The sequence below is a fragment of the Scyliorhinus torazame genome, chromosome 2, assembly GCF_047496885.1.
Source record: "Scyliorhinus torazame isolate Kashiwa2021f chromosome 2, sScyTor2.1, whole genome shotgun sequence".
Taxonomy (NCBI): domain Eukaryota; kingdom Metazoa; phylum Chordata; class Chondrichthyes; order Carcharhiniformes; family Scyliorhinidae; genus Scyliorhinus; species Scyliorhinus torazame.
This window is the reverse complement of record NC_092708.1, coordinates 332570071-332595130: the sequence shown is the minus strand read 5'-3', so window position 1 is coordinate 332595130 and position 25060 is coordinate 332570071. Positions and strand designations below refer to the sequence as shown.

The window sequence follows — 25060 nt, the reverse complement described above, 5'->3', positions numbered from 1 at the left end:
GTGGGGGCGAATCCCACAGAAACATGGGGAGAATGTGCAAACTCCACACGGACAGTGATCCAGAGTTGGGATCGAACCTGGGACCTCGGCGCCGTGAGGCAGCAGTGCTAACCACTGCGCCACCGTGCTGCCCTCTCATAATACTATTCTAACACAAATAATTTAAGATGATCTACCATGGCTTGTGAATGTGTCTTCAAATTGTTTATTTCAATCCCATCTCATGAAATAAATAATAGAATCCATAGACAGGCTTCACGATGGGAACTCACTGACATTTTAAATATTGAAATGGATAATCTTACCTGATTGAAAGGGCGTACACGAACAGCAACTTTCAGACTATTTGCATGAAGCATTATGAGGTTTCTCAAGTTAAGCAGAGTAAGTCTGACAAAATAAAATACAGTATCAGAGGCAATGAAAATTATACGGTGAGATAGTTCATCTACTTCATGCGCTGCTAATGCTAATGGATTCGACCCTCACTGATCTCTTGTGATGTTTTATATGCTGCTGTACAGCGAAGGTGACCTTTGGGTTACAGTATTCGAGTGCTTAAGGTATAATGTCACTGACACATCCGGAGCTGAAAAAGGTGGCCTAGTCAAACCTCAGCATTGGCCACACTGGTAACTGAAGAGGTATAATAGAGAAAGTACTGAATTATTCTATGAAAGCCACATTCATTTTTAATACCTATGTACAAAGCTTGGGAAACCAAAATAGTCATTAGATTAAGAGAACAAAAACAAGTACAAAAACCTTATACTTTCATTTTGTGTTTTTCATACATGATTTGAAATTTTAAGCAAGTGATTTAATTATTTAAAAGTCATGAATTTTACAATACTCATTATTAATTTAATGAACTGTCATGTCCAAGTGACAACTGTACTGAGATTACGTTGATCATCTTGTGGGCTCTCACTGATGCCATGCCAAATGAGCAAGGAATATATTTGTTAAGGTTTTCAAACAACTTTACTTACATCATTTCCTTAAACAAACTCCATCTTACAGACTATCTGGCTCCATTCTGGATCTAACTGGCTGTTTATTGCAACACTAATATAACATGATCCAACGTTAAAGGAATGACTCTAAGTTACATTCTCAATCTGACATATCATCAGAACATAAATATCCATACAAATTATTTTGTGCTAGACAAACGGCCACATTCTAAGTGTGCTACCTCAGTTGTTTTTTACTTTGGTACTAATATAGGCCACACAAACGTACTTTGGGTAGTAAGTGGTTCAGTAATGTACGACAATAAAACATAAGCCATATTAAACAAAACTATTGATTTTTCTTTTATCATTGTAGCGCTTCTCCTGAGCAAGTTTGTATCATCAGAATATCCCAACCCATTAATGAAATTCAATAAACTGATGACAAATGAAAACAGAAAGATGATGGATGGAGATATTGGATTGGTGGTTCCCTAATCGTGCTTGGAAAACAGGCATTGATATCTGACGTATACCTTGTGCACCCAATTGCCCACCTTAGTCACCCAAACAGCACAGGGAGTTGCCTATTATACAACCCCAAGTGACATCATCTTCCCAAGCTGAAAACAAATGAACTCCCCAGGCTAAAAACACATTGGACGGAATTCTCCAACCCCCCACCGGGTCGGAGAATCGGCACGGTGCGAATTGTGCCACACCGCCCCGACGCCGGGACGCGATTCTCCGTAGTGTGGAGAATCGGCGCCTTTGGCGCCGGCATAGTCGGCATGGTGCCGGTCGGGGTATGCACCGGCACGGGCCGGCGAGCCGATTCTCCGGCCCGGTTGGGCCGAGCAGCCGTCAAAAAAGCCGAGTCCCACCGGTGCCGGCGCTGTTCCAACATCGTCTGAGCCGGCGGGACGTCGGCGTTGAAGGGTCCGGGGGCGGCCGTGGGAGGGGAGGAGGGGTCCGACCCCGATGGGGGGCCTCCGTAGTGGCCTGGCCCGCGATTGGGGCCCACCGATATGCAGGCCGGCCTCTCTGCCCCCCGGCCACCTTTCCTCCACGCCGGTTCCTGTAGCCCTGCGCCATTTGGCGTCGGGGCCATTGCGGGAAAGAAGGCCACTGCGCATGCACTAGTAGGCATCGGCCTAATTCCACATGTGCGGACACCACGGCGCCGGGTTCAGGTCGGGATCGGCAGCTGGAGCAGCGTAGGCCCCCTGTGGGCCACAGAATGGGGTCCCGGAACGGGCGCCGACGCCGGAGTAAAAGGGCGGGATTCTCCGACCCCCCGCCGTGCTGGAGAATTGCTGGGGGGCGGCATGAATCCCGCCCCGCTGCCCCGATGCCGGCTGCCGGATTCTCCGTTGGCAGCAGCTCCCCCCCCCGGCGATTCTCCACCCCGCGATGGGCCGAGTGGCCTCCCGTTTTTGGCCGGTCCCACCGGCATAAATCAAACCAGGTCCGTACCAGCGGGACCTGGCACTGCGGGCGGCCTGTAGAGTCTTCAGGATGGGGGGGGTGCGGGGGGGATCTGGCCCCGGGGGATGCCCCCACAGTGGCCTGGCCCACGATCGGGGCCCACCGATCCGTAGGCGGGCCTGTGCCGTGGGGGCACTCTTTCCCTCCACGCCAACTGCTGTCAACCTCTGCCATGGCCAGCGCAGAGAAGAACCTCCCTGCGAATGCGCTGGGATGACGCCAACACATGCTGGCGCTCCCACGCATGCGCCAACTCGCTTTGGCCGGTGGAGGCCCTTCGGTGCCGGTTGGCATGACGCCAATTCCTTCCGCGCCGGCCTAGCCCCTGAAGGCGCGGAGGATTTTGCACCTTCCGAACGGCCCGACGCCGGAGTGGTTCACGCCACTCCTCGGCGCCGGTACGGCCTGCCCCGCTAATAGGGGAGAATTCCGCCCAAACACTCCCGTTTTTACTCCGGCGTCGGCACTTAGATGCCCGTTGGGAGAATCCCGCCCATACTCCCCAGTGACTCCTCTGATGCAAACAACATTGCATTAGCCCAGGCTGTTTTTACTCTGGTCAATTTTACTTCTGGCTCCTAAAAGCTTCTGGTCTTGCAAAACAAGATCCTTTTAAAAACATGACTACTGCAGTCAAACAGAATCGAGATTTGCAACAGGCTCGAACCATTTTGCGATTCAACTGGCCCACTCTCGATGGGGAGTTCCGGATCTCGGTCAAAAATGGCGAGAATATCATTAACCCTAATTTGCATTTATATCAATCACATTACCAACCTCAGGGAGGTTGGGGTTGTTTGGGGGCGAGAGTGTTCCAGGCCAGGGGTTGCCCCTGGACCAGGGAGGGGGGTAAAGGGCTTTGTGTCTGTGAGCGTTTCAAACCATCTTTAAATATTATGGAGACCCATTACATGGGCAACCACAGTGTAGCCTGCCTGCCCTATCAGACTCTTCCAGGACAGAGACCTGCTCCAACATCTCTCCTGAAAATCAATTTCACTCATTTTGACCAGCTTCTAGCTTCACAGCTGAAGGCTATTTCAAATGAGGAATTAGCCTTGTTAGTTGCGATAGAACATCATGCTCCTCAACTCTCAAGTGCCTCCTCAAGGGCACAGGTGCCATGTCTCAGGGGATGATTAGCGCATTGCATCTCCAGCAACCTTTGATGTCTGAACAACGTGCCTGTACTCTCGGAGCATCAGCAGCATTGCGACAACTGCCAACAATCAAACCCCAAAGAGCAGGGCTTCAGCACTGCCGACCCTCTCACGGCCAAAGGTTAAGTGTGTGGATGAGTGGAAGGTAGCTGAGCACGTTTTCCTCATGTTCCCGGCACATGTTTGGGGTCCATGGGCTCCAGATGTGGCCAGAGGTGAGGTTTGCCAGCACGACTGGCACACTGGATGGCACTCTGAGAGAAGGTGGGACAGCCATGATATGGATGGGAGAGGCTTGGAGGATTTTAGGCTCCCGGAATGGAAGCCATCACTAATTGTTGGTCTCTCTCCAACAATTCCTTCCAGGCAATAAAAAGGTTTGCTGGTGTAGATCCTGTGGAGGCAGCCCTCACTGTGCTTGTGGCAGTCGAGGTGGGCAGATGCTGAAGATGGCAGCAACACCAATGCAGGCTGGAGGCAGCACCACATGTACAGGGGGCCGCCGCACACCCTGGAGATGCAACAACCCAGCAGGTTGAGGAGGCTAGAAGGGGTGATCAGCAACAGCCCAAGGTGTACAGGCGTCGTTGCTCCATCCGTGAGCTAACATGCAGCATATGCCGCCGAAGATTGCGTTTTAATAGTGAACATGTTACTGTGACAAATTTCTATCCCCCCTAGCTACAGTTCGTGACCTCACCATTGCCTACTCAGTGCTCCTCGCTCTTCTTGATCTTCCGTGGTCCGGTGCTATGTCTAGGTGAGGCCCAGGCTGTACATCAGAGGTGGAGGCAGCCTGCTGCGTTCCGTGTCCTGTGGCCTTTGATGCCCTTGGCCCTTGATGGATGCCCTCTGGAGGGCCTGGAGCCGGCCTGCTATTGGTCACTGTTGTCTCTTCGGGCAACCCCGCGATCCTCAGGGCCCATCCTGATAGGGGGTGAGGACCCGAATCTCTGGGATTCCTCCCCATCTTTTCCCTTTCCCTCTTATTGTGGGGTATCGTCTCCTGCGGGCACAAAGACGGAACATTGTGAGCCACACGCTTGATGCGTCAAGGGGGTCTATATCAGGTGGCATGTGTGGGCACCGCACCCCAGCTTGATGGGGTTTTGTTGGTTGGTGCCAGGTACTTCTGAGGAACAAGCATGAAGATTGGATTTGGGCAGGGTGCAAGTGTCAGCCAGTCAATTGGAAGTTTGGTAGGTGGCAGGCGGAACTGATGTCAGGAGAAAGGTGGTAATTTACCCTTGCAGCTCATTGGAGGTTGTTCGTCTTCTTCTGACATTGGACGGCGGTCCTCCGCTCCTCCTTGTCATGCTGCCCGCACCGACTGCAGCTGCCACTACCTCCCAGGCAGCATTGCTGAACCTGCTGCTGGTTCTCTGAGCCCTTCAGGGGAACAGGGTGCCCCCCCCTCCTCCCCCCCACTCATCCACAGTGTCGAGAAGCCTTGTGAGGGCTCCATCCCCAAAGACGAGGAGCAGGTCTGCACGCTGCCATGTTTGTGTGTTGACTGGGATCGATGGTGAGGGAGCGTTCAAAAACAGCTCCCCCTTGTTAGCAGCAAGCAGCTGGGTTGCGAGTCAGGTGAATCAGACGGTGATGGAGTCAGGAATGGCGAGATTAACATGGGGGGCTTATTTTTGGCACTAAGTGCCATTGAATACAGGTGATCTCGCCATCCCTCTTGGGTTACAGCATGACATAGATATGGAGCACAGGCAGCAGAGCGGGCGGGGGGGGGGGGGGGAGTGTGCAATGTGAGGAGGAGAAGGACTCTCGATCCAAGGCCCGCTCCATCAAGGGAACTTCAATAAAGGCAAAGGGAGTCAGGCGAGTAACATAAAGAAGATATTTATTTATATACATACTATTTACAAAGGGGCCCGGTTAGACTTCACCGGGTCCTTTCTCTCTGTCAGTCGGTCAGTACCTATCTGGCCAACTTTATATACACATGGTAATAGCCCCATAGTTAGCGGCAGAGCTCATACTCCTTGAGCCACACGGGGAAAACAATCAACCCAGTTCTCCCTGCAGGTTATTACGGGACCTTTTGTAGAACTTCTCCTATCTTTACCATAGCCAGCAGCTGTGTATGTGGTGGCTACACTTCACCAAGGAGCTGGTGACTGAACTGTGCCACCTCCTGCAAACTGTGCCACCTCCTGCAGGGCGAGGGTGGTGCTGCCAGTGGCCATCAAGGCCAACATGGTCTGACATTTCTACACGGGTGGATCCTCCAAGTGGGAGCAGGTACCATTAGCAACATCTGACATGCTCGCTGTCCATTGCTGCGTCAAGGTGGTGACACAGACCCTGTATAGAGGAAAGGGAGTTCAGTGTTAACTCATTGACCAGAGAGAAGCAGGAGGACAGAGAATGTAGATTTTCCAGGCTGAAAGCACTCCCAGTGGTACAGAATTCAATCGACTGCGTGCATGAGGCTCGCTAGTCCCTACGTATTAATGGAAGTATGACAATATTAATGTCATACATATTAATGGAAGTATGACAATCCCAGACCAGACCCTAGGATACTGGACTGAAATCCTAATACTTTAGTTTATTTAATTAAACAACATGAAAAGAAACATACATCCTGCCCTGGGGCTGGTTTAGCACAGGGCTCAATAGCTGGCGTTTAAAGCAGACCAAGTCAGGTTCAATTCCCATACCAGCCTCCCCAAACAGGTGCCGGAATGTGGCGACTAGGGGCTTTTCACAGTAACTTCATTTGAAGCCTATTGGGACAGTAAGCGATTTTCATTTCATTTTCAGCCCTCAATCCATCTTCAAATCAGCAGGGCATAGGGTAATACTTGCTTTGCAGAACCCCCTTGTTAGAACCCCCTCAGACTCAGTCCCAAAACACTCATTCCAGGTTAAGCAGCGTTTCACTTGCACCTCTTCCAATCTGGACTATTGCATTCGCTGCTCCTAATGTGGTCTCCTCTATATCGGAGAGACCAAACGCAGACAGGGTGATCGCTTTGCTGAGCACCTTCGGTCTGTGCGCATTCAGGACCCTGACCTTCCTGTTGCTTGCCATTTTAACAAAAGACCCTGTACCCATGCCCACATGTCTGTCCTTGGCCTGCTGCAATGTTCCAGTGAAGCTCAACGCAAACTGGAGGAACAACATCTCATCTTCCGGTTAGGCACGCAACAGCCTTCCGGTCTCAACATCGAATTCAACAACTTCAGATGATCAGCTCTACCCCACCTAGACCCATTTGTTTTCATCCCATTTCATTTCAACTGTCTTGAACCATTTCTTTCTTTATTGTCTTTCTTAATATATATTTAACCCCCCCCATCTTATCCACCTTTCCTTATCCCTTCTCCCCTTTGCTTCCCCCTCTCCCTCACCCCACACCTCCATCTGTCATAGTTTAGCCTCTGATGTTACTTTCTCTGCTGTTTGGCCTCTCAAACCTTTTGTTCTGCCAATAGCACTCTTTCCCCTTGGTTTCTGTGGCTATTAGAACCCTGTTTCCCTGGGTTTCTGTGGCTATGACTCATCTTTCATTCCCACTCCACAGTATAAATATTTCTCACTTTCTCTGTCTGTTAGCTTTGACAAAGAGTCAAAACGTTCGCTCTTTTCTCTCCATACAAATGCTGCCAGACCTGCTGAGATTTTCCAGCATTTTCTCATCCTCTCAGACTCTGGCTGAATATCTTCAAATAGCTGCTTCAACTGGGTTGTTTCAGTCTCTTCCTTGTCTTCAGACAAGACTGCTCTGCTTTAAAATATTATTACTCTTTTTTTAAACTACCCGACTGATGTAGAAAACTGTCTTTACTTGTGGACCCTGTGACAGCCAGATCAGACCTCTTCAAAAGCTTCCTCAAAAATATCTGTCTGAATGTCTTAGTTATACCCAGTTACAAAATGACCACCTCAAGCCGAAAAACAAATGAACTTTCCAGGGACTGAAAGCACATTAACTCCCCAGGGACTATCCTCAGTCAAACCACAATACATTAGCTCAGACTGAAAAACACATTCCTCTGTCGATTTCACCGTCTGGTTCCTAAAAGCATGCAGGCCTTGCAAAACATAATTATTTTCAAAAAAACATGACCACTGCAGTTAAACACACTCTAAACCCCAGGCTTTTAACCCTCAAATTGCCCAATCCCTAGTATCCAATATTCCCCAAATCTTCCAATCGTCACAGAAGATGTTCCCTAACTGCAAGGGCTACCACTTAGGTATTAACGTCCAGTTTGTGCATGACCATGATAAGAAGGTCCTCTCAGTGAATGCCTAATATCCTGGAAGCAGCCACAATGTTGTCATCCTGCATCTTTCAACTGCTCCTGCCTTCTTTGTCGCAATATGAAGAACCCGAGACTGGCTGCTGGGTGACAAGGGATACCCACTGTGTACTTGGATAATCACTCCAAACGCGTGAAGGCAGCGTGATTACAATGAGAGCCAGGAAGCAACCAGCAAATTTGTGGGGAAAACCTTCAGCATTCTGATGCAATGTGTTGTCCAGAGCAGTCTCCAGTACCCACAAGGAGATTGTGGTTAGCTGCTGTGTGTCCCACAATCTTGCTGTCATTAGGTGCAACCATTGCCAACAGGTCTTTGGAGGAGATGGATAAAGGAGGAGAAGGGGGAAGAGAAGGGAGGAGATATGCAAGACCTCCTCCCCTCTGGACGAGCTGTCCATCAGCGGATACTCAGATTCCAGTTCCCCTTTGGTGTCATTGCCACAGCACAGTTATCTGCAATTCACTCACGTTTCAATCTGGACCATCAAAGCATCTTCTCGCCCTAAGACCTGAAATAAAAACCCCCAATAAAAAAACTACTCCATGGCAACTTTATCCAACAATACTTTCCAATCATCCATACAAAATGTAACAATTTGACAGGGGCATTCCATTAGTACCTGGATGTGGGGTTCTCTAATGGCTGCAGAATGACTGCTGGAGGGCTGATGACTCTCACGGGGGGGAAACTGCAGAAGGCCCTTTGGGGCAACCTCAAGCAGCTCTGAGCCTAGGAGTCTGTCTTTGCACAGCAACATCTCAGCATGGATGGTAGCCATTTGAACTGGCCGGCTCAGGGGCAATACAACTAATGCAGGGAAAATAGTGAGAGGGTGAACGCTGACACTCTGAGAAAGGACAGAAGATTTGTGTTCCCTGATGCCATTGCCAGTCCCACGGGGTGGGGCCTTTGCAATCTCAATCATCTGCCTTGAGAGCTCACATTTGCTATTGAGCACAGTGATGCGCGGCTATGAGGACAGTAATCTGTGCCTGCATGGTTCTGCACGGTAACAGGCATGTTTCTCATGACCTCAGTTTGAGCTTTGACTGCAGCAGTAAGGTGTTGGGTAGCTTCTGCTTGCACTGCAATGACAGCAGCCACCAGTCACCACATCATGGGTTGTCATGGGGTTGTATCACCATTTCCACAGTGGGAAGTTTGGAACCCAAGGCCGGATTCTCCGTTGGTAATCCGCCCCGCTACTGCTGCCCGTGAGCACGGAGAATTTGGCACTCAGTCAAATGACCAGAGAATTCCGCTACCGTGAACGGACGGAGAATCCCGCCCCAAGTTTCGCGTGAAGCCCAGTACCAAGTGTAGCCACCTAAATTGACCAACTCCCGATTTAAAATGGCAAACGGCAAAGGCTGATGGAGAAGTCAGCCAACACAGGCAGAAACCAGCAGGTGCTGATTTGCTGTGTATTTAACTCTGCAAAAGCCCAGACAGCATCAATACCAGCGACCATCAGCATAACAATGTAGCAGCCATCTACATACTGATAAGCAATCCCCGGGAACAATAGCAACATTTGGGACACACACAACTAAGCCAGACTCCCCGGCGCCAGCAGGAGCCAACCCAAAAGAGGTTAACGAACACCTCAAGACCGCCCATCGATCAGGGAACCGCTCCAGTATTGGAGAAATCGAACCAAGCGATTGGAACAAAGTCCAATCACCCAGAACCAAGTACAGGGTCCGCCCTGAAAGGCGGGAAGCCCCTGGGGACTATAAGAGTTAAGCCCCAAGTTCAAATCGCTCTCTTCGTCCTGCCCGGGTCACCCAGCAACGCGAACCAACCTTGACCGTGACCGGTACAGTGACCACCGAAAGAAGCAAGTCTTAATTCAACGCTCGCTACGAGATAGGCGCTCCTAGCTACCAATCCGTACCAACTTCGAATCCCGCAGACTCAGAACCCGAACGATAGGCCATTTGTTCCCCTGACCTGGTGGGTCAGTCCGAAGTTAAGTATAGGCCTATTAGTTGTAGAAGTAGCTTAGACGTAGAATTTGTGCATGAGTAGCGATTACTGTGTATAATAAATGTGCTTTGATTTGAATCTTACTAATCGGTGTATTGAGTTATTAATCATTACTTGGACTTGAACCTCGTGGCGGTATCATAAAGATTCCTGGTGACTCGAGAGCAAAGGTAATAAAACAGAGCAATTCAACCAACCGGAATGTTAGCAACACAAGTTAACATCAGACCCTTCTGTATTCCTTGAGCAACCATTAGGCCAGACACTGCACCAACCTTCTTGGTGCACCTGCCTATTGGCCTACTCTTTTAAACTATCCTGCTAACTCCTCATCTGGGTTCCCTGCATCAGAAATCATCTTCCACCTTCCTCTTCGGTGAGCTGGTACCTGAGCTATTCTTTACCCCCAACCTGGCTGCAGCTTACTGTGACTCCTCTTTGTACCAATCTCGGACGTTTGCTCAGTGCTGGTATCTGTGCTGGTGACTGTGAATGTCAGGATGAGCGATGGTTCTTCTTCACTGGAAGCCCGGGGTTGCTCTCACCCATCATGTCTGACTCCGGCTAGCCAGTGTCAGTTCCTGAGTATCTGAAAGGGAGGAAATCAGAAGGAAAGGATTGGGGTGAGGAAACTGGGGCTGGCCATGACAGCAAGAGGTCCACGCTGCACCTTATGCCAGTTTGCAGGATGGAGGTGAGGTGGTAGTTGAGAAGAGGCAAAAAGCAGGAACACGCTGTTATCCTCAATGTCTTTGATGATCCTGGAAGTAATGGCCTCATGATGAGAAGCACTGTCTCCTCCACAGCAGTAAATCTATGCTGGTGCATCTGCAGGTCCCCTTTCCACCCAGTTCTCTACTGCTCCTGTGGTTATGGGCCATGTAAGAAGGAAAAATGTCAGTGAGTGCACTGTATTTGGGTGATGTCCCTGTCATAGCTGAATAGCAGGAGGAATCAGCAATTGGTGTGGGGCTGGAAGCATTGGAACATGTGTAGGGTGCCCTCCCTAAATGAGTCCTGATGGCTGAGCGATGGGCTGTGGCGCAGTGAGCAGTGGACAAGGACGCATGTGTGGTGGGAGCACTGAAGATGCACTCACTTGACCGTGTGAGGTCATTCAGCTTTCTCCATCAATGCAGCCAGTTCGACAGGGTCGCTTCAGAAAGTGACCTCCCCAGCCATTTGCTCCCATCCTTCTCTGCTGTAAAGGCCTCCTAGTCCCTCGTGGAAACATGGCACACTCATTTTTTTTGAAGAATCCAGGACTGGAAAGGCGAGCCAAACCTGCTTTGGCAGCGGGCAAGACCATGGAGTGGCGGTGTGCCAATAAAAGTGGCCAATTAACATGTCCACTCAGAAGGCTGGCAGCTCAGCGACCTCAGCAATGCCTCCACTCGCGGTGGCCATTGCTGAGGCTGCATTAACAGGGAGGGGACACTTCAATGCTGAGGTGCCCTAGAAGGGAGGTGAGATATTTTTCTGGAAGCTGCTAAGCAGCTCTTGCGCCACTCAAGTTTCCGCTGCTGGCATCATGCTGAGGCACTGAGAAGACATCGGACGCCTACATGTTCTCCTTCCCCTGTCTTATTACCAGACCTCTCATCTCCCAGCTTAATCCAGCGGGCTGGGAAAATTCAGTCCACGGGATCTCCCTTTCTTTCCACCTCCATCACTAATGTCTCGAGTGCCAAATCTGAAAACTCGCAAGTAGGAACCTTAAGTGGTGCAAGGGCCACTTAGCTTTTTCTTTCCTGTTGCTCCATTTGTCATGCTTTTCCTCCTGGGAAATTCTTCCAGAGACAGTTGCTGCAGCTCCCGTGGCACTCCTTACATGGAGTGCCGGCTGTCTTGAAGCAGCGTAGCCTAGGTGGGTGTTATGAATGTTGCTGGTCCACTGTTGAGTGTGCAGCTTGTCAGCAGCCGGTTCCAAAGTGCCGTACACACTGAAATCATTTACATGAGCCTATTTGCATGCCACCTGCTTCGATGGGACCAGGAGCTGGGTATCTCACAAGGTGATACCGGTGCCTGAAATTGGGCATCGGTGAGTATTTTCTCCACTGTTTTTAGAAAGATTTTTGTGGGGTCAGACTGGGCAGCCAATCCTCTCTTACAACCCTTGCCCAACCCCATCCCAGCACAAGGTTGTCGGACCTATTTCCTTCCTGAGGACACTAGTGGGTGGCAGCCATGTCCCCATCTTGGCACCCGCAGCTCAGCAGCCCGACACTGAAAGGCCTTCAGACTGTCCAACTGCAGGTGATGTCGGCTCTTCACTTATATTGCACCCATTTGACATACAAATTGCAAGTCTCCCATTGTGTGTTTCATATTTGAGGAACAAAAATAACATTTTCAAATTGCTATAACTTTCTTACACTAACATCCTGCCTATTCATCACAGTTATGATGGTTATCACAGAGATAAAGAAGGACTCTATGACATCACTCATTTACCGCTGTGATGCGTTATTTTATGACATTGTTATTTTAATAGTGGAGCTTTTAATAATTGGTGTCACTTGAAGGAGAGGTTGGTACCCTGATGACAATAAATTCTGTAAATGAATTCCAGTATCTTTGCCTTGAGAGGAAACATGAATAGCATTTTCAGCAAAGTGTAAGATCTAACATCCAGTGAGTGTTCTGCTCAACTAAAAGCCAGGGCACAGCTTTGGGACAATCCGAAACAAGCATCACGTGCAATGTCACTTCTGTAATCATTGGCAGTATGTGATACATCATTTTTGTTGGACTCTGTGGCCAGAAGGTCATAGAATCGATGGAACATTTGGCCCATCGTGTCTAAACTGATCCTCCAAAAGAGCACTGTACCCTGGTTCACTTCCCCATCCTATCCCCACCCTATCCCCGCCCAGCAGCAAGTGGGGGAGATAGATCTCAAACCAAGCTCTCGTCAGCACAAATAACCTTATGGCCATGTTGTGAGATTTAGCGGCCTTATAATAATCTTTATTGTTGTCACAAGTAGGCAATGAAGTTATTTGCGGCGGCTAATGGTACTGGTAAATCCTTGGTTTATAATCCAGAGCATAAAAATTCAAGCCCCACCAAAATGGAGAATTTATACTCAGTTACAAAAGGAATTATAAATGTAAAAAGCAGCTAGTGAAAGGTATCGTAAAGTTGTCAGATTGCTGGAAAAAACCAAATCATTCCCCCGACGGGTCTTTTAAGGAAGGAAACCTGTTCTCGTTACCTGACGTGCCATATTTGGCAGAATTTTCCCACAATTAGGCCAAGTGTGATTCTCAGCACGAAAATCAGTGCAAGTCCTATCGGTGTGATCCAGACTGCAAGTGGGCACTTTGAAAAAAGAATGTCACCACATGAAAAATGCTGAGACTGTGGCAGGACCATCTGATTCGCCTGCCCCAGGGATAATCAGAGCAGTTCCACCAAGGGGGTACGGGCGCTGCATTTAAACAGCTCCACAGCACTTAGTCTCAGTCAAGCCAGGAGGATGGCAGCCTAGAATCCAGCTCCATGCTTCACCGAGGGGGCCCTCACCCATCTGCTGGATGCCATGGTGGAGAGTAGGTCAACAATCTAACCTCGAGCTAGCTGAAGATCCTCTAGCAAGGTCACGAACCCCGCCTGGGAGACGGTGCACGCACTGGTGAATGCCAGCACCCTCCACAAGATGTCAGGGGTGCAATGCCGGAAATAAATGAACAACCTCCTCCGGTTTGCCAGGGTAAATGCTTCGTGTCTCATCTCATCACTCCCCCTTTCAGTCATCCCTACCAATGCCATCTAGCAGAGTCCCACTACCCGACCTCCCATAAGCTTCCTCATATCCCTTGTCACTCCCTTCCTCGCAGATCATCCCGTTCAGGGCTGTGCCAACACGTGCCAGATATCATCGCCATCTCACCCAGCAGGCGGCCTGCTCACATCATCCCATTTGTCTCCCTGCCGGATAAGCTTGCTCACAGCTGCAGTGAGTCAGTGAAAATAGGTGGTGGGATGCCAGAACTGAAGATCCTGACTCCATTTGAGGAGAGATCCCTGGAGCTCACAGGGGAGGAGCAGGAGTGGGCCTGTGCAGAGAGCAAGGTGGGCCTGAAACAGAAAAGTGAGGAGCCTCTTCACTTTAATCCAGCTGCCCAAACTCATGTGAGTTCTGTGTGTCCCAGACCTTTGCCCTGGCAATGCACTAATACCATGTCCCTTTCATTGCAGGAAACCCGCCCAAGGTGCCTGGCCTGACCACCAGCAAAGTCACACCACCCAACCTCGACACGGGTCTGAGGAGAATTCAGAGGAGGACACAGAAGAAGAGTCACGGCTATAATCCATACCCTCCACCAATGCAGAGACACAAACATCAGTGGGCAATTGTAGCAGACAGGCTTCTGGGTGACAATCTGGTGAGCCCCACACTGCTGCTGATGCACATCAGGCAGAGGCAGGCAAGTCTCAGGGATTGGGCAGGCGGCGGGCGGTCTGCTCGATCTCAGGACTCTGCTGTGCCCAGCCAGGTGCTGTGCCTCTGACATCATTCGTCCCTCAGCTACATGCGATGCAGAGGGAATTCCAGGAAGGGATGTCAACGACACTACTTCAACTACAAAGCCAACTGGAGAAGTCCCAAAGACTTCTCTCACAGGAGATTGTGCCGGCAATGCGTGGCACCCAGGTCAGCACTTGAAGGTGGTGGCCGCAGTGGAAAGTCTATGGCTCGAGGTCATATCCATGACAGGAGATATCCGAAGCTTGGCTCAGCCCATGAGCTCCATGGTCGAGGGCATCAACTGCATGGTGCAAACATTGGTTGGCATCGACGAGCGCCTGTGCCAGAGGACAGCAGGGCTCCTGGATCTCACTCCAGCTGCCCCTTTATCCCAGGGAACCATGAGCATCCAGAGGGTGGGGGATCTGCTGGTGACCAGATCGGGGCCTTGCACTGAAGAGGATCTGGGAGTGACATGCCCATCTTTTTAAAAATTCGTTTTTACAGGATGTGCATCGACATGGGTGGACCAGAACTCATTGTTCGTGATGTGCACTGTCATGTGAGAGTACCTTTAAGAAATGGATGTTTAAGCAATGTGCCTTTAAGAAAATAGTGATATCAGAGAGTTGGTGGAGCTGAGCTCAGTTTGGCCATTTTGAGGTTCGTTCTGAGTTTTTAGGTTCAGTTTGAGGAGAAAGCTGCAGGAAGAAAACACAGAACTGGTCTGTTGATGTCTGCAAATCCAAAGAATATAAATATATTGAATGTAACCTCATGTCTGTTTTTGAAGGTGAAGTCTTTTGGATGTTTAAAAGAAAGGTTTGAAGGATTATTTAGTGTTGTAGTCTTTTGGGGTTATCTTTGAAGTAATGGGTGTTAAGATATTCAATGTTTGTTTTTTAAAGGTTACATTGAGTTCATAGAATAAACATTGTTTTGTTTAAAAACCCACGTGTCCATAATTGTAATACCACACCTGGGGAACAAGCCGTGTGCTTCAAAAGCAACAATCCATTAAAGTTGGGAGTTGGGTAAACTCTATGATACATTTTGGGGTTCTGAAAATACCTCTCCCATAACAATTGGGGGCTCGTCCGGGATAAAAGTCTATCTATTGGATTGGCTTTTGTGAACTTAAAGACAGTGAAGGATTGTTGCTTTTCCGGTCTGGTATTTTAGTTTAAGTGGGGAGTGTCTTGTGGACAATGGCTCTTTCAGTGGCTCAGAGGTTTTTGGGGGAGGAGATGGTCACACGCAGCACCTTACGGACAGAAACTAAAAGCAGACTGTTAGATTTGGCAAAAACATTGCAGTTAACATGACCTGACAAAATGCGAAAAGATGAGGTAATTATGGCGGTGGTTAAGCATTTAACGTTGCCTGAGATACCATTTGACTCATTGGAAATGGCAAAATTTCAGTTGCAAATTAAACAATAGAACATGAGAAAGAGTTAAAGCGGCTTGAATACGAAAGAGAGAGCGCAGGAAAAGAAAGAGAAAGAGAGAGAGAGGAAAAAGAAAAGGAGAGAGAAGAAAGGAGAAAAGAAAGAATAGCCTTAGCAGAACAAAAAGAAAAAGGGTGATCCAGATCAGGGAAAAAGATAAAGAGAGGGAGTTTGAACTTCAGAAAATGGCCATGAAACATGACAGTCAGTTAAAATTGACAGACGTAAAGGGAAATGTACAGTTGGATGATAGTGATGAGGATAGTGAGAAAGAGTGTCATAGTCGAAGACATGGTGGGAATCTATTTAAATATGTCCAAGCATTGCCAAGGTTTGACGAGAAGGAAGTGGAAGCCTTTTTCATTTCATTTGAGAAGGTAGCTAAACAAATGAAATGGCCACAGGACATGTGGGTATTACTGATTCAAACAAAGCTGGTAGATAGAGCTAGTGAAGTGTTTGCATCACTACCGGAGGAGGTATCTGGAACATATGAGGAGGTGAAGAAATCCATCTTAAGTGCATATGAGCTAGTGCCTGAAGCTTACAGACAAAGGTTTAGAAATTTAAGGAAATAATTTGGTCAAACATACATGGAGTTTGAAAGGCTCAAACAGAGTAATTTTGATAAGTGGATAAGGGCTTTGAAAATAGACCAAACGTATGAAGCTCTCAGAGAAATTATACTTTTGGAGGAGTTGAAAAATTCAATTCCTGATGTAGTGAAAACTCATGTGGAAGAACAGAGGGTTAAAACTGCGCGATTAGCAGCAGAAATGGCAGATGATTATGAATTAGTTTATAAATCAAAGATTGGTTTCCGACATCAGTTTCAGCCGGTGAGGGATAGAAACTGGGGACATGAGAAATACTCAAGTGGTAAAGGTAAAGGTGATCTGAAGGGAGACAATTAAGAGAGTGTACCTCAGATTAAAAAAGAAATCCAGGAGGGTGGAAAAGAAATGAAAAGTTTCAAATGTTTTCACTGTAATAAACTAGGCCATGTAAAGTCACAGTGTTGGTGGTTGAAGAAAAGCACTGGGAAGGCTGATGTGGTAAAACAGGATAAGACAGTGGGATCTGTTAGAGTGGTAAAGGAAAGCCCAAGGGAAACGAAGGAGGTGCAAACGATTGTACAGCCTGTTCAAGAAGTAATTGTTAAGAAGGTGCCAGATGTCTTTAAAGAATTTACTTGTGTGGGTAAAGTTTACTCATGTGTATTAGGAGGAGCAGGTAAACAAGCCACAATTTTAAGAGATACATGGGGCTAGTCAATCTTTAATGGTAAGAGATGAGGAATTATGTAGTTTGGGAAGAATGTTGCCAGAAAAGGTGGTGATATGTGGAATTCAGGGTGAGAGGAATAGCGTTCCATTATATAAGGTAAAGTTGGAAAGTCCAGTGAAGAGTGGTGAAGTGGTAGTGGGAGTAATAGATAAACTATCTTGTCCAGGAATACAGTTTATCTAGAGTAATGATATAGCTGGATCGCAGGTGGGAATGATGCCTACTGTGATTGATAAGCTAGTGGAAAATCAGACAACTGAAGTGTTGAAGGACGAATATCCTGGGATTTTTCTGGATTGTGTAGTAACAAGGTCACAAAGTCACAGGTTAAGACAAGAGGAGAAATCACAGAGTGAAGATGAAGTTGAAGTGCAATTATCAGAAACGATTTTTGATCAGATGGTTGAAAAAGAACAAGAACAGGTGGAGGATGAGGCGGATATTTTTAGTTCTGGAAAATTGGCGGAGTTACAACAAAAGATGTAGAAATAAAACGGATATATCAGAAAGCATCTACGGAAGAGGAATCTGAGAGTATACCAGAGTGTTGTTCCCGTAAAAGTGATGTCATGATGAGAAAATGGAGATCTGTACATATGCAGGCGGATGAAAAGTGGGCAGAAGTTCATCAAGTAGTATTGCCGGTAAGGTATAGAAAGGAGGTGGCGCGAGTTACACATGAGGTACCAGTGGGAGGTCATTTGGGAATAAGGAAAACTCAAGCTAAAATCCAGAAACATTTTTATTGGCCTGGACTACATAAAGATGTAGTTAAATTTTGCCAATCATGTCACACATGTCAAGTGATAGGGAAACCTCAAGCAGTGATAAAGCCAGCACCCTTAATACCCATTCCAGCATTTGAGGAACCTTTTATGAGGGTCCTAATTGATTGTGTAGGACCGCTTCCTAAAACCAAAAGTGGGAATCAATATCTTTTGACTATAATGAATGTGTCTACTAGGTTTCCAGAGGCCATTCCAGTACGTAATATTACAGCTAAAAGGATTGTGGAGGAGTTACTTAAATTCTGTACTAGATATGGACTACCCACAGAAATTCAATCGGATCAAGGATCGAATTTTACTTCAAAGTTATTCAAACAAGTTATGGATAGCTTAGGAATAAAACAATTTAAATTAACTGCGTACCATCCAGAATCGCAGGGAGCGTTAGAAAGGTGGCATCAGACATTAAAGACAATGTTGAGGGCGTATTGTCAAGATTATCCAGAGGATTGGGACAAAGGAATTCCATTCGTATTGTTAGCAATTAGGGATGCACCTAATGAGTCTACCAAATTTAGTCCCTTTGAGCTAATTTTTGGTCATGAGTTAAGAGGACCCACTTAAATTGATTAAGGAAAAATTGGTGGGTGAGAAATCGGAAATTACACTATTGGATTACGTGTCAACTTTTAGGGAACGATTAAATCGAGCAAGTGAATTGGCTGGACAACATTTGAAAGTTGCACAAAATGTGATGAAACGAGTAGCAGACAAGAAATCCAAAGTTCGTAGTTTTGCCAGTGGGGATAAAATTTTAGTGTTGTTACCAGTGGTAGGTGAGCCTTTAAAAGCAAGGTTTTGTGGACCGTATCAGATTGAAAGGAAATTAAGTGAGGTGAATGATGTGGTCAAAGCACCAGATAGAAGGAAGACTCACCGAGTGTGTCATGTGAATATGCTTAAAAGGTACTTTGAAAGGGAAGGAGAGAAAAAGGAGGTTTTAATGATTCTAACTCAAAGTGACGAACCAAATCCTGATGACTGTGAATTTGACATACCTCAAATTAAATTGGAAAATGAGCATGTTCTTAAAAATTGGGATGAATTGTTAAGTTACCTTCCAGAGGAAAAACAAACTGACCTGAAAGAGTTATTAATATCACATGGGCTAGTTTGTCGAGATAAATTCGGAAGTACTAAAATGGCTATACATGATGTAGATGTGGGAAATGCTGTTCCAATCAAACAACATCCATATATACTTAACCCTTTAAAATTGGCACAGGTTAACAAGGAAAATGAGAATATGCTTAAAAATGGCATAATTGAAGTGGGTTGCAGCCAATGGAGCTCACCCATAGTGATGGTACCTAAACCAGACGGTAACCAACAGTTGTGTGTGGACTATAGAAAGGTTAATGCAGTTACAAGAACGGACTCTTATCCTATCCCACGTTTGAAGGATTGCATTGAGAAAGTGGGACAATCTGCTTTTATTTCCAACTTCCAGTCATGGCAGGAACATTTAAAACATCGTATGGAGTTATTCGATCGACTTCAGGAGGCGGGTTTGGTGATGAACCTAGCCGAAAGTGAATTTGGAGAAGCCCAAATCACTTTCCTTGCGGAGTTTCCATAAGCCTCAAGGCGAAGGGAAATAATGCAATTTCTTAGCATGAATGGATTTGATCGAAACCTTTGCGCACAAGATTTGTAGCGTGGTTGCTCCACTGATGGACTTGCTAAAGAAACGTCAAACATTTCAATGGACAGTGGAGTTTCAACAGGCATTTGACTGCCTGAAAGCTGTGATCACCAATGCTCCTGTCTTGGAGAATTGCAAGGGGCTCTGTGGTCAGATTGAACTAAAGTATCTGATTCTAAAGAGAAATGCCGAGGAGTAGAGGAATGAATGGATCGTGCAGAGACTTTCTTGTTCAAAGAGACTGTCAATCAAGAAGGTTTTCGGTTGGAGGAAGAAGAAAGGGAAAAATTGACTATATTATTATGCCTGTTTGCGTGTGTTGTTTTTTTTTAAACAAAAAAATATTTTTACTGTGTGCATTTCTTAATTGAAATGAAATGAAAATTGTTTATTGTCACAAGTAGGCTTCAAATAAAGTTACTGTGAAAAGCCCCTAGTCGCCACATTCCGCCGCCTGTTCGGGGAGGCTGGTACGGCTGGTGCAAAGGTGAAAAATGAAACCATCTTGAAGTTGATGGTTTATTTTTTTTCTTGGGGGGAGGTGTCATGTGAGAGTACCTTTAAGAAATGGATGTTTAAGCAATGTACCTTTAAGAAAATAGTGCTGTCGGAGAGTGGGTGGAGGTGAGCTCAGTTCGGCCATTCTGAGGTTAGCTCTGAGTTTTTAGGTTCAGTTTGAGGAGAAAGCTGCAAGAAGAAAACACAGAACTAGTCTGTTGATGTCTGAAAATCCAAAGACTATAAATATATTGAATGTAACCTCATGTCTGTTTTTGTAGGTGAAGTCTTTTGGATGTTTAAAAGAACAGTTTGAAGGATAATTTAGTGTTGTAGTCTTTTGGGGTTATCTTTGAAGTAATGAGTGTTAAGATATTCAATGTTTGTTTTTTAAAGGTTAAATTGAGTTCATAGAATAAACATTGTTTTGTTTAAAAACCCACGTGTCCATAATTGTAATACCACACCTGGGGAACAAGCCGTGTGCTTCAAAAGCAACAATCCATTAAAGGTGGGAGTTGGGTGAACTCCATGATACATTTTGGGGTTCTGAAAACACCTCTCCCAGGACAGCACACCTAGGAATTTGAAGCTGTCAACCATCTCCACCTCAGTACCATTGATGCAGGCACATGGGTGTGTACAATACTTTGCTTCCTGAAGTCAATGTCCAGCTCTTTAGTTTTGCTGGCATTGAGGGAGAGATTGTTGCCTTTACACCACTCCACTAGGTTCTCTACCTCCCTCCTGTATTCTGACTCATCGTTGATCGAGATCCGACCCACTACGGTTGTGTCATCAGCAAACTTGCAGATGGAATTGGAGCCAAGTTTTGCCACACAGTCGTGCGTGTATAGGGAGTATAGTAGGGGGCTAAGTACACAGCTTGCGGGCCATTGGTGTCATCTCTCCATACTTTATCTTACCGGATTGCTAATCCTCAGTTAAATCCAGAGCCGTGACAACTTCCATCCTATTCTCCTACCCCACCTCCCCCCATCCCCCAACTCCATTCACTGGGGCTCAGCCCCGGGTCATTGTCCATGTGGAGTTTGCACATCTCCCCTTGTCTGTGTGGGTCACACCCCTACAACCCAAAGATGTGCAAGCTAGGTGGATTGGCCACGCTAAATTGCCCCTTAATTGGAAAATTGAGTGAATTCTGCCTTGCTCTCACCAGCAACCCCGCTCTCCCCAGGCCCCCTCTGCCCTCAATAGCAAATCCACTCTTACAGGCCTCCCTTCACTCTCACAAGCCCATTCTGATCAAATCAGCACTCCATCAGTTCTCAATACACCTCAATTCTCACCAGCCCCCCCCCACTCTCAGCACACACTTTAAAAAAAATCCAATTCAGGGGCAATTTAGCGTGGCCTGTCCGCCTATCCTGCACATCTTTGGGTTGCGGGGGTGAGACCCAGGCAGACTTTGGGAGAATGTGCAAACTCTGCACGGACAGTGACCCGGGACCGGGACCGAACCTGGGGAATCGACGGCGTGAGGCAGCAGTGCCACCCACTGCGCCACCGTGCCACCCTTCATTGCATATTTTCATATTTTCATTGTGTGAGTATTGCAGGCTGCTACAATTGAAACTCAGTGGAGTGGTTGCACTTATTCAGCTCTACAAAATGAAGGTTGCTGGCAGCTGTGTCATAACCCAGCGTACGGGACTCCCCCGTGACCCTTGCAGAGTACGAGCTCCCTCGTTAAGGGGGTGGGGTAAGCTCGATCCGTATTGTATGTAAGATTGGCCAGTTTGGCACCGACCATTAAGACCCAGTTGGGATCTACCAGGAGCTGTGTATTAAAGCCTTGTAAATAAACCTACGTTTCTTTGATATAACTCAGTGTAGACTCTCCATTAATTCATAAAAAGCTGTGTACTCAATCCTGAGCACGCCACATTGACAACTTGCAGCAATCCTCACCACATGCTCAGCAGACCATGGTTCGAAGATGACCCTGGAGGCAATTAATATGTATTAGATGTGCAGCTAATCCATAATTAGTTGTAAACAAACACATCATCCCTCTCATCAAAAAAATTGTTATAGCTGCAGCAAATGGCAAATTGGACAAAGGAAAATCTGAAACTTTCAGGAGATAAAGGATGTGAATGATAGGCCTTCAATCTTCTGTATCGTTTGAGTTCAATTGCCATTGCTTCAGCAGCAGACAGCGTGACATAGGCAATAATAAGACTTGCTGAGACAGAATTTGTTCTTGAGGGCTGAAGAATGTCAGAGGGTCAGATGCAGTATCATCGTACACAGTATTGTGGAGAACGTATAGCACACAAGTAGACCAGTTGGACCAACTGTTCCAGTTTTCACACAATTCATCTCCAAATAGCGCACAACTTGCATTCGAAAAAGAGCTAAAGAATACAAACTGATTGCAAACAAAGCTAGTAGTTACAACTAGCAACACAAAACAAGATTTTGCTGGCGATGATGCAAACTCTTTTAAATTTACCCAATGTGAGGAACTTAAAGTGAGATAGCACACACAAACACACCAACGATGATGTGTCGTGTGCATGTGTTGTATTAATCTTAATTTCATCAGCTGGTCAAATTCATAGTTAACTTATTTAAAAGGATGTTTTAAAACAAAAAAGGCACTGATTTAAGATGGCTGCCACAGGTCGCCTGACATGTTTAGTATTACATATTGGCCTGTTTCTGGAAATTTCCAATGTGGATTACCATTAGGATATGTCAAGGCAAACCTCCTATGGAATGTCACATCTGCTGATGTCAAGAATTACTTAAAAGCTGAACAGAAAGATGTAACTGGCTCTCACAATTTTCATTTCCAAAAAGCTCCCTTTCAGGCAGAAACAGAAAGTCTATCGGGACAATGGCTATACAGAAGGTGCTGAGGTATTCTTCCTAGATTTTCATAGGAAAGAATGGTCTATTCAGAAATTATGATTTGCGCATAAAAGAAATTAATCATCTGAGCTATAATATAATAGCTAAGGTTTGTCCATTCATGAGCTAATCAATTACCTTCTGTGGAATATCCAACTCATTATGGGAAGACAGGACATGAGGCCAGAATAACCATTTTGAAATGTCATTTCTTAAAACACTCTGTTTCCTTTGGCAGTCCAGAAGAAAACTGGGGCGAAATTCTCCTACCCGCCCCGCCACATTTCTGCCCCGACCGGCCGGCGGGAGTCTCCGTAACACCGGCCGGTCAATGGGATTTCCCATTGTGGGGCAGCCCCAAGCCATCAGGAAACCCCCCGGCGCCGGCAAAACGGAAACTCCCGCCGGCGGAGAATGACGCCCCGATTCTGTAAATTGAGCAACAACAACATCTCTCCCTGTTGTCAAGTTCAAAACCCTGGGCGTCATTCGCCGACCCCCCGCCGGGTCTGAGAATGGCCGTTGGCCGCCGTGAATCCCGCCCCCGCCCCCGCCGAAGTCTCCGCTCCCGGAGATTGGGCGGGGGCGGGAATCCGGCCGCGCCGGTTGGCGGGACCCCCCGCTGGGTTCTCCGGCCCGGATGGGCCGAAGTCCCGCCCAGGAATTGCCTGTCCCGCCGACGTAAATCAAACCTGGTATTTACCGGCGGGACCAGGCGGCGTGGGCGGGCTCCGGGGTCCTGGGGCGCGGGGCGATCTGACCCCGGGGGGTGCCCCCACGGTGGCCTGGCCCGCGATCGGGGCCCACCGATCCGCGGGCGGGCCTGTGCCGTGGGGGCACTCTTTCCCTTCCGCCTCCGCCACGGCCTCCACCATGGCGGAGGCGGAAGAGACTCTCCCCACTGCGCATGCGCGGGAAACTGACAGCGGCCGCTGACGCTCCCGCGCATGCGCTGGGAAACTGACAGCGGCCGCTGACGCTCCCGCGCATGCGCCGCATTTCCGCGCCAGCTGGCGGGGCAACAAACACCATTACCGCCAGCTGGCGGGGCGGAAATCCCTCCGGCGTCGGCCTAGCCCCTCAATGTTGGGGCTAGGCCGCCAAAGATGCGGAGCCTTCCGCACCTTTGGGCCGGCGCGATGCCCATCTGATTGGCGCTGGCTTTGGCGCCAGTCGGCGGACATCCCGCCGTTGGGGGAGAATTTCGCCCCCTATCTCTGTTACATTGTGGAAACCATCACAGAGATAGAGAATTTCAATCAAAAGGAATCTTTTTGGAAAAGATGGATTGTGATTTCAACAATTCTGTCCCCAGAAATTGCAGTTGACATTAGCCTCAGCCCATTGCAGTTTCAAGACCACCTTAAACAAAAACTGCCTCAACCACAAATAAGACCAAAGGACCCATAAACAGGGAACTTGCTATTTGTTTTTACCTTTCACCATTCGATCTAAATTTGGTCAAAATGTAATCTCCTCTACTGTACAACTTGTAATTTTTCATGCTTGTGTGCATGTGTGTATATATTGTGAAGGTCAGGATGTGGATTTACCTTTTTAAATATTTAATATCTTTACCTGGGAGGGGTTCCGATCAATCGAGGAGTGGGAAAGAAAGGCCTCACACATGCCCTCACCAGTCGGAACAATGGATACATGCACGCGTACACACATACCTGAGATTCTAAATGGCAGAGTGGTTTCACCGATCATAAGTCTTTTAAAAGGAGAAGTCAACATGAAAAACACTTGTGCGCCCATAAACGTTTGTCCTTTCCATCACTGCTACCAGGCAAACACCCATAGGGTGAGCTGTATTACAGTTGAACTATCTGAAAATGCTTTACATCTACCAGTAGTCAGAAGAATTAATTTGGAATCTTGTACTCCGACTGCCAAGTTCTCCTAATAACTACAATGTTATATATACAACTTTAAAATGACTTCTCTCACATTTACAAACTCCTCCACAGTCTCTTACTTCAACCATTTGATGCACAGTAGTCAGCTGCAAACCGTGTCTCATTTATTCCGTATTCCTGCAGGAGACAGTGCCTAACGAAAGACTGGCCACCACAGAGGTTATCCCCACCTTTAAAACCTATTAGCATTTTCTCCTATTTGTGCTAAGTGTGGAAGCGGGTGTGCAAA

General features: G+C 47.3%; 1 protein-coding gene across 1 annotated transcript in view; it reads right to left on the bottom strand.

The window, feature by feature from the left end:
- The window catches only part of LOC140407437 (kinesin-like protein KIF28), a 343852-nt gene that overhangs the window by 268329 nt on the left and 50463 nt on the right, over positions 1-25060 (bottom strand). The window contains exons 3-4 of the mRNA XM_072494929.1: positions 13105-13211; positions 306-390 (exon numbers count right to left, since the gene is read on the bottom strand). Of these exons, the coding sequence (XP_072351030.1) occupies positions 306-390; positions 13105-13211 (192 nt within the window). The remainder of the gene's footprint in view (positions 1-305; positions 391-13104; positions 13212-25060) is intronic.